This window comes from Chiloscyllium plagiosum, chromosome 26 (genome assembly GCF_004010195.1).
Source record: "Chiloscyllium plagiosum isolate BGI_BamShark_2017 chromosome 26, ASM401019v2, whole genome shotgun sequence".
Lineage (NCBI taxonomy): Eukaryota > Metazoa > Chordata > Chondrichthyes > Orectolobiformes > Hemiscylliidae > Chiloscyllium > Chiloscyllium plagiosum.
Window position 1 is genome coordinate 3,780,725 of NC_057735.1, and position 10,587 is coordinate 3,791,311.

Below are 10,587 nucleotides of genomic sequence, written 5' to 3' on the forward strand. Positions count from 1 at the left end.
TAAGGATGATCAGCCACGATCATATTGAATGGTGGTGCAGGCTCGAAGGGCAGAATGGCCTACTCCTGCACCTATTGTCTATTGTCTAACTTCAGTTTGGAAACAAAACATGAACTCTATTTCTCTCTTCACAAATACTGCCAAACCTGCTGAGTTGTCCCTGCACTTTGTTTTTATTTAATTTTGAATGTAGTTTGAGAATTCTAACCCTTCATACACAGTCATTTGAAGTCACAAGCCAAGTTTGCCAAGTTACATAAAAAGTGACAAAATCAAAACTTCGTAGAAACTAAGAGCAGGTGAGGGCATTAAAATAAACAAGCACCAAAAGCTAATCTCCAGGGCAATGACCAGTCCATTTACCAAACTTAGCTAATCATCTATATTTGCTGCACGTTTGGCTGCTTCACTTAAAGTGTCAAATAGAACACTCCTGCAAAATGTCAATAAGGTTGCAAGCCCAGTCTTGCAAAACGTTGCTCACAGACTGCAAACAAGGAAGAAGTTAATTGAGAGAATTCCACACTCGCTCAAAAAAAAAATCAAAGCTGCAGCTTCATGTGCAACCAATAACTAAAATCACAAACTTGATCAGGCTCCACGCTTCCCAATTGGAGTGGACAGGTTTGTATGTCGGGGTGGGGGAAGAGAGATAAGATGCAATAGTTAACATCGCCGACCTCTTCCCATGATCCCAAAAGGCTAACTTCCAACTCGTTACAACACGCCAAAGATTAAGAATCCGATCTGACATATTTGAGAAGTAAGTGAGAACACTCGTCTCCCGAGGCTTGTTGTGGAGGAACAGGTGGTAAACTCTGCTGGAGCAGTAACCAGGTTCCCTGAGGCTGGGTGAGGGTCACTCAACTCCCATTGCCTCCGGCTGACGGGGTTTCTCAGAGCCCGCGCCCGGGGGTTTCTCTGTCCCTCCCTCCCACGGGGCTGGCAGTCCCTCGGTTTCTCCTCACTCCTCTGCGGGGAGGGAGTGTCTCGGTTACCCCGGGGGGGTGGGGAGCCTGTCCCTGTCTCTGTCCCTGGGATGTTTTCCCCAGCCCGCGCCTCCGGTCCCGGGACTGGCAGCAACGGCCCTGACAAATTCAGGCGTGAACTCCAGACCCGGGCCGGCCTTGGGGAACTATCGCGTGATGGCGAGGTGGGACGGACGGCCCGCCCTGTCAGTGAATGCCCGCTGCCAGGCCCGCTCACCCTGTCGCGGTCCGAAAGCTGCTCCTCCGCCGCCGCCATCTTCAAGCGAGCGCCGTCCCCGCCTCGCGGCATCATGGGAGCTACCGGCTCACATGCGCCGCTCTACAGCCCAGCACCGGTACTGCAAGCACCAGCCTCTGCCACTGTCAGCTCAGTGACCACTCCAATACTCCCTAGTGACCATTGCAACAACTCCCTCGGCCAGTGAGCAACGCAATAACCCCCAATGATCATTACAGAAACTCCCCAAGCCAGTGAGCATTGCAACACTCCCTAATGAGCATTGCAACAAATCCCCAGGCCAGTGACCAGACCACTGCAATACTCTCCAATGAGCACTGCAACACTCCCCAGTCCAGTGAGCATTGCAAAACTCCAATTTGATCATTGTGACAATTCCCCTACCAGAAAACACTGCCCAGTGAGCTTTGCCCATTGCTTACACAGAGCATACCATAAATAGCTAGCCGAGAGTGTGGTGCTGGAAAAGCACAGGAGGTCAGGCAGCATCCGAGGAGCAGGAGACTCGACGTTTCGGGCAAGAGCCTTTCATCGTGAATGAGGCCTTGGATGTTGTCTGACCTGCTGTGCTTTTCCAGTACCCGACTCTCGACTTTGATCTCCAGCATCTGCTGTCCTCACTTTCTCCTATAAATACCTGCATTCCTGATGAAGGGCTTTTGCCCGAAACGTCGATTTTACTGTTCCTCAGATGCTGCCTGAACTGCTGTGCTCTTCTAGCACCACTATTCCAGAAACTATTGCAACACTGCCTATTGAGCATTTCAAGTCCCCCACATATCCTACTAGCACTGTCCAATGGCCACTGAGTGCAGCAACACACTACCACATTGACAAATCAAGAGAATCCTGGATGTCTCAGAATATTCAGGACTGATTTGTAAATGGATCAAGGGTTATGGGGAGAGGGCAGGAGAATGTAGTTGAAAAAAATTTTGCCATAATCGAAGGGTGGAGCAGACTTGGTGGATTGAATAGTCATAGTCATCGAGTGCTCCAATTTCTTATGGCTTTATGGAAAAGAGAGGCTTTTATAGGTACAAAAGGAGCAAATCAACAGATGCCCTTGTGAAGTATAGAAAGTGCAGAGGGAAACTTAAGAAAGCAAATCAAAGAGCAAAGTGTAAGTATGAGAAAACACTGGCAGGTAGAATCCCACGACAATCAATGGGAACAGCATTACCAGGGATCAAGGAGATAACCTGTGCATGGAGCTGGAGGACATGGGTTAGGCATTAAACAAGTACCTTGTAGCTGTCTTTATTTTGGAGGAGGAAGATGTTGGTACAGAATTCAGGAAGTAGGACTGTAAGATTATTGAGCAGATTACTATCAGGTAGGAGGAGATATTGGGTGTTTTGGTGAGCTTAAAAGTGGACAGATCCCTTGGACCAGATAAATCGTATACCAGGCTGCTGTGAGAGAAGAGGGAGGAAATTAGAGACTCCATAACAAATGTTTGGCCATGGTGGGGACGTGCTAGAGGACTGCGGGATGGCCAGTGTGGTTCCACATTTCAAGAAGGCAGGGGAGTAAATGAAGGAATTACAGATCACTGAGTCTGCAGAGGCATGATTTAATCAGGGAAAGTCAGTGGACTAAAATCACAGAGGGAAGTCATGCCGAACAAATTTGATTGACTATTTCAAACAAGTGCCCAGGTATGTAGGTGAGGGTAGTGAAGCCAATGTAATTTATATGGATTTCAATTGGCCTTTGACAAGGTTCCATATGGGAGACTGATAAAGAAGACAAAAACACACAGGATCCAGAGTAATTTGGTAAGTTGCATCCAAAATTGACTTCGAGGTAGAAGATGAGGGTAGTGGTAGAAGGCTGTTTGTGTGTATCTAATAATTACGAGTGTTGGGACCCTGACTGTTTGTGATATTTTTAGATGATAGAGAAGCCAATTGGTGGGTTATGTGGGAGAGGTTGGAGGGAAAGTTAATAAGTAGGTTGGAAGATGACGCAAAGGTTGGCCAGGGATTTAACAGTGAGGAAGAAGATATTGTGTTACCTGTAGATATAGACAGTTTGGTCAGATGCGTGGATCAAAGCTGATGCATTCAATGGATGACAGGACACCAGGAAGCTCAGAGGACAAAGGGATCTTGGGATACTTGAGTACAAATCCATGAAGGCAGCAAGACAGGTTAATAGGGTAGTTAACAAGGCATTTGGGATACTTGTCTTTATCAGTCAAGACATAGGTTATAAGAGCAGGGAGGGTGTGTTGGAGCTAAGTTGGGGCAGCACAGTGGTTATCACCGCTCCCTCACAATGACAGGGTTCAATTCCAGCATTGGGTGACTATCTATATGGAGTTTGCTATGGTCTCTGATGTCTTCCTGGGTTTCTACTGGATGCTTCCTCCCACAGTCAAAAGATGTGCAGGTTAGGTGAATTAGCCATGGTAAATGAAAGGTTATAAAGGTGCTGTGAGGAAGGTCAGTATAGATTTGATGGGTGAAATGATCTCTATCTGCACTGTCGGGATTCTAGGAGCTATTTAAATATTTGGTTCAGCCACAGCTGATCTGGTCACCACACTAAAGGATGTGAATGCACTGAAGGGAGTGGAAGGAACTTCACCAGGATGTTGCCTGGGATGGTGCAGTTTAGCTATGAAGAGAGGCTGCATAATTTTGGATTGTTTTCTTTAGAGCAGAGAAGGCTGAGAGGGGACCTGATTTAGGCATATAATATTCAGGAGCATGGATTGGGTGGATACAAAAATAGCTGGTTCTCTTATTTGAATGCTCGATAACGAGTGAGCACAATTTTAAAGTTAAAGATAGGAGGTTTAAACAAGATTTGAAGAAACATTTGAGGGTGGTGGGAGTCTGGGCAACCTCTCAACCTCTGGAAAGTAAAGCTGGTGCAGATTTAGAGTGGTATTTTTCAGTGCAGACTCAGTGGACCAGAGGGTCTCTGCTCTTCAGTAGCATTCTATGATATAAATCCTGCAGTTTTGACAAAGGGTCAGTTAGACTCGAAACGTCAGCTCTTTTCTCTCCATACAGATGCTGCCGGACCTGCTGAGATTTTCCAGCAATTTCTCTTTTGGTTTCAGATTCCAGCATCCACAGTAATTTGCTTTTATCCAGGATATCAGCCAAAACTGACTGCAGTTCACCATTCAGTGCAGCAGCTCCTGCCATAAAACCTACTGAGTAAAGGAAGGAATGGAGTTGCATTATAAAGAGCCTTTCATGACCACCGGAAGAGCCAAAGGTCATTACAGCCAATGAAGTAATTTTATAAAGTGCAATCACTGCTGCAATATAGGCAGAGTGGCAATCAATTTCCCCCCAAAAATCATGTGATAATGGCAGATGGTAAGATTTTGTGGTAGTGGTTGAACCAGAACCATGGACAGAACAAAGTGCAGGATATCACTGAGTGCTGCATCATTCAACCGAGAACTGGGAAATACTGAAGCATTCCATTGAAGATAGCAGCATCCTTTTTAAACAAAGCATGACAGTAACTTACTGAATAACTGACTGCTCTAATCTTCACTAACACACAGTACAGAATCATCAAATCCAAAGTTCAGTATGTTTTTGTCAGTAAAATGTATTTCACCTGGAGCTCCTTGGACATGGCATGCCTGGCCAGCTCCCTGGGCAGCAACAGGGGCACTATGGGCTGGATCTCCTGGGAGCTGATGGTGGTACACATGTAATGGGCCAGGCAGGAAACCTCCCCTGTGATGCGCTCAGAAGTATCGCTGAAGAGCGAGTTCATGACACTTATGACCTTGGAAGAGATGCCAGTGTTGGCATCAACCTGCTTCATCGTTTTGTAAATGTCAATGGAGTAACTTTCTTCCCTGATTTGCTCCCCTTTGCTGGTGCCCTCTTCACTGCTTTCTTAGCCCCCTTTTTGGCAACTTGTCCTTTTTATTTCCTTAACCATGGTCACAGTCAGCTTCAGACACAGAATCATTATCTTCCTGAAATCTTATATGACAGCTCTACCAACCTATCTACACAGTAAACTGTTACAATACCTAGCCGTACAAGTTTTCACAATGACAGTTAGAGATGGCTATCAATGTTAACCTTGCTGCAAATCTCACATTCTATGAAAGAAAAGGTACAACAGTATGACCCTACCAAATACAGTTTTTAAAAAAATTATTCACAGGATGAGAGCTTTACTGGCAAGGCCAGTGTTTATTGCCTAAAGGGCAGTTGAGAATTAACCACATTACTGTGGGTCTGTAGTCACATTTAGGCCAGACCAGGTAAGGATGGCAGTTTCCTTCCCTAAAGGACATCTGCAAATCAAATGGGCTTTTACAACAGTTGACAACAGGTTCACAGTCATCATTAGACTCTTTGTTTCCACATTTTTATTGAATTCAAATTCCACCATATGTTATGGCAGGATTCCTGGGTCTCCGCATTAACAGTAATGACAGCACGAGACTATTGCTCCCCCCTATAGTTGGTAGAAAAGAAATGTGAAGTGGTACATTCTGGTTTGAAGAATCAAATGGTAGAATTTTAAATGGGGTTTAGAGAGCTGAGGCTGTATGCACTTGAAACTTTGAAAAAGCAGGATAGTGAGAAAGTTTATTGACAGGGAATAGAACACAAAGGAAGTTATGGTAAAGCATTAACAAAACACTGGGGTTGGCCTCAGTTATGGTATTGTGTATAATCCAGGAAGTATGTCAAGGCCTTGGAGAGGATGCAGAGGAGATTTATTGGAATCATACTGAGGATTAGGGATTTTGCATCACGTAAGATGACTGGAGAAGTTGGTGATGCTCTTCTTAGAGCACAGGAGGTTAAGAAGTTCAAAATCTGAGCTAAATCAAGAGAAACCGTTTGCACTGACAGATGGTTTGGAAAGCAGAGATACAGATTTAAGGGGATTAGCAAAGAAAAAACAAGATGTGACACAAGGAAACATTCTGCACACAGTGAGTTGTGACCTGAGAAGCACTGTCTGAAAGGTTAGCAGAAGCAGGACCAATATCGACATTCAAAAGGGAATTTGCCAAATACTTGAATGGAAGATAATTACAGCACTATAGGGAAATAGAAGGGACATCGGATAAATTAGGTCAACACAAGTATGACAGACTGAATAGTCTTCAAATATAGTATCAATCTGAGATATCAGGATAGACAGATAATTGATGAGATAGTGGACAATGAAGGTTATCTAAGATTACAAAGAAATCTTGATCAATTATGTCAAAGGGCTGAGCAGTGACAGTGAAATTTAATTTAGATAAATGTGACATATTGCATTTTGATAAAACAAAGAAGGGAAGGGCTTATACAGTTAGTGGTAGAGCCCTGGGTAATGTGGTAGAACAGAAAGATCTATGTGTTCAGATATATAATTCTTTGAAATTTGCATCCCAGGTAGACTGGGTAGTTAAGAAGGTATTTAGTATAGTACTTGCCTTCATTGCTCTCAGCCCTTTGAGTATAGGTGTTGGGATGTCATGTTGAGATTGTACAGGACATTGGTGAGGCCTGTTCTGCAGCACTGTGTACAGTTCTGGCTGCCCTGTTATAAGAAGGATATTATTAAATTGCAGAAGACTCAGAAAAGATTTAGAGGATACTGCTGGAATGGAGAGTTTGAGTTATAAAAGTAGGCTGGGATTTCTTTCACTCGAGCATAGGAGGTTGACAGGTAACCTTATAAAGGTACACAAAATCATGAGGTGTGTAGATAAGGTGAATGACAAGGGTCTTTTCCCTAGGGTGGGGGAGTACAAAACAAGGGGGCATATTTTTAAGATGAAAGGAGAACGTTTTAAAAAGGACATGTGGGGCAACATTTCACACAGAGTGGTTTGTGTGTGGAATGAACTGCCAGAGGAAGTGGTGGACGCAGGTTCAGTTCCAATATTTACAAGACATTTGGATAAGTTCATGAATAGAAAAGGTTTGGAGGGAAGTGGGCCAAGCACAGGCAGGTGGGACTAGTTTGGGAACATGGTCAGTGTGGACGAATTAGACCAAAGGGTCTGTTTCTGTGATGTATGATTCTATGACTCTATAATTGAGCCCAATATACTATCCCTGAAACACACAGCTCTGTAGAGTTAAACCATACCAACCAGACCCATCCAAATCAAATACCCCTAACAACACAATACAGTCCAGACCCAACCAACGTCAACTGTACATCACAACTCAATCCACAACTACACAGCGCAAAATCATTTTATACTTCACTATCAGATTTACAATGTCACCCAGCCAAATTACCTCGCACAGCTCAGTTGGGTGATAAACATAACATTGATGAAAACAATTAGTCATTACATTCCAATTCAGCGGTATTCAAAACTCCTACACAGCACAACCCAACTTCAGGCACACAGTTTAGATACACATGAAGGTGATAATTCAGTCAATGAAAAACAACTAAACGAGCCTAACCCCAGTTCAGCCTGGAGGCAAGCCACATGTTCCAACATAGATATTTCTAGTCAAATTATAGAGATGTTCAGAGATAATATGATACATCCCTGAAGCAAGTGACCTTGAACCCATGCCTCCTGGTACTGCAACAATCTTCACAACCCAATATATTCAATTTCAGTCACTCAAAGCACATAGCTCAGTTAATATGAAGATGTTAAGCCCCGACCCTAAAATCCCATAAACTAACCTAGCCCTTAATCCACATCACAGTTAGGCTCTCAGACACAGGGCAGTTTCCAAAGGTTAGCCAGCTCATTTCAGTGTTGGTGTGAAAGTTTGGAAGAAATCGTGTTTTGCATTTATTTCACTGTTTTCATCACCAACAAATATTTCAAAGTCTTTTTAAATTCATTTGTGGGATGTGGGTGTTGCTGGCTGGGATTGCATTTATTGCCCATCCCTAGTTGCCCATTAAGTGGTGGTAGTGAGCTGCCTTCTTGAATCATTGCATTGACCCACAATGCCCGTAGGGAGAGAATTCCAGGATTTTGATCCAGAGACAGTGAAGGGACAGTGATATATTTCCAGGCCAGGATAGTGAGTGACTTGGAGGGGAACTTGAAGGTGGTGGTGTTCTCGTACATCTGCTGTCCGTGTTGTTCAAGATGGAAGTGGTCATGGATTTGGAAAGTGCTGTCTAAGCATCTTTGGTGAATGTTTGCAGTGCAACTTGTTGATAGTACACACTGCTGTTACTGAGTGTCAGTTGTGAAGGGACTGGATGCTTGTGGCTGTAGTGCCAATCAAGTGGGGGCTGCTTTATCTGGATAGTATTAAGCTTCTTGAGTGTTGTTGGAGCCACACCCATCCAGGCAAGTGGGAAGTATTCTATCACATTCTTGACTTTTGCCTTGTAGATGTTGGACAAGCTTTGGGAAATCAGGAGGTGAGTTACTTGCTGCAGTATTCCTACCCTCTGCACCCACTATGTTGATGTAGCAAGTCCAGTTGAGTTTCTGATCAATGATAACCCCCTAGGATGTTGTTAGTGGAGGATTCAGTGATGGTAACACCATTGAATGTCAAGGGATGGTGGTTAGATTGTCTTTTATTAGAGATGCTCATAGCTAGGCATTTGTGTGGCGTGAATGTTACTTGCCACTTGTCAGCCCAAGCCTAGATATTATCCAGACCTTGTTGCATTTGAACATCATCTGCTTCAGCATCTGATGAGTTGCGAATGATGCCGAATATTGTGAACCATTGGTGAATATATCCACTTCTGACGTTATGATGGAGGGAAAGCCATTGATGAAGTAGCTCAAGATGGTTGGGCCCAGGACATTACCTGCAGAGACTCTTGGAGCTGAGCTGACTGACCTACAACAGCTCGGAAAAAGTAAGGACTGCAGATGCTGGAGAGTCGGAATCGAAAGGTTGGGCACTGAAAAAGCACAGCAGGTCAGGCAGGATCCAAGGTGCAGGAGAGTTGACGGAAGGGCTTATGCCCGAAAGATTGACTCCCCTGCTCCTTGGATGTTGCCTGACCTGCTTTGCTTTTCCAGCACCACACACTCGACTCTGACCTAATGACAACCACAACCAGCTTCCTATGTGCCAGGTATGACTCCAACCAGTGGAGATTTTGCCCCAATACTCATTGATTCCAGTTTTGCTGGGGCTCCTTGATGCCTCACTGGTTGAATACAGCCTTGATGTCAAAGGCTGTTACTCTCTCACCTCACCAGCCAGTTCAGTACTTTTGGAGTGTAGTACCTACTGTAATGTAGGAGTATGCGTGTTTGAATGTGTGTGTGTCTGTGTTTAGCAAATGTAACAAATGTCATCCTCAGCTGCAAATCCTTCTATTGCATCATCCATTTGACCCAAATAGAACCACCCCACTCGGACAGAGTTAAAATTAGTCCCAAGATGCAGTCACCTATTATCAAAACCTCAGTAATGCCTTCACTACATTGAATTCAAAGCACACATCCTCATTGATAAATCCATCTATAGTGTCTCCATGTGCAGCCTTCACTAATCTCCTCTACCTCTATAATCCAGCTCATGCCATTGATCTTCATCCAGTCCCAGTTTATCGCTCTTGGGCTGCTCCCTCAGTAGGTATAGATGAACCCGCTTCCTGAACTGCTGATCTAAGCCCCACCCTGAAAATTCTCCTGATCATCTTGCACTCACAGACCCTGAGTCATGAGGTCTGTTTCCATGCTGTATGACTCAATGACATGTCATCTGTAATTGGTTGGTTGCATTCTTGTATTTGAATGGGAAAACAGAGTTAAAATTATACTGCTGGGATTTGAACACAAACGGGAAGGCTGACATTTAAATGCAGGACTGAGAGAATGCTGTACTGCCAGAGGTACAGAGGGCAAGACAATAAGTAGACGGCGCTTCTCGGCCTTTTGGCTCGGAATATGTGTCGTTCCTGAGGACCAGAGGAAGAGATTCTGCTCGAGTGCTGCAGGTTCGACACAGCGGACGTGTGCTGGCAGGGGAGATACCACGGGGGTCGTGTTGCGAGTCATCGGAGCTGCTGGAGATCATCACTGGATCGTGATTGGACGTTGGAGGATCGTTTGGTTGTGCTGACCTGCTATTGGTGGATCTTCATGCTGGCTTCGGCCTAACGCCAATTCAGGGACCAGCCAACCTCAGAGCTATGGCCTCAACAGCTGCCCGCAGCCCTGGGCATGGGGTTCGAAACACTGTCCTGGTGACTGTGAAGAAGATAGAGGATCGTACGCCACTTGACCGCATGCTGTTTATCAAGAAAGTGCTGCTGGGATGCTGTGGGTTCGCTGCAGCGGACGTGTACTGCCTGCAGGATTTCCCTGGGGCAGGCTACTTCGATGTCACCTTCAGGAGCATGAAGCAATGTGAGCAGCTCCTGAAGGTCTTCAAAGAGAAGGAAGGGGAGCCGCTGTTC

The 10,587-nt window shown here is 44.8% G+C and overlaps 1 protein-coding gene across 1 annotated transcript in view; it reads right to left on the minus strand.

Moving 5' to 3' along the window:
* The window catches only part of capza1b (capping actin protein of muscle Z-line subunit alpha 1b), a 56,214-nt gene extending 54,909 nt beyond the window's left edge, over nt 1–1,305 (minus strand). Inside the window, exon 1 of the mRNA XM_043716371.1 lies at nt 1,207–1,305. Coding sequence (XP_043572306.1) covers nt 1,207–1,281 — 75 coding nt within the window. The 5' untranslated portion in view covers nt 1,282–1,305. The remainder of the gene's footprint in view (nt 1–1,206) is intronic.
* Nucleotides 1,306–10,587: the final 9,282 nt, after the last annotated feature.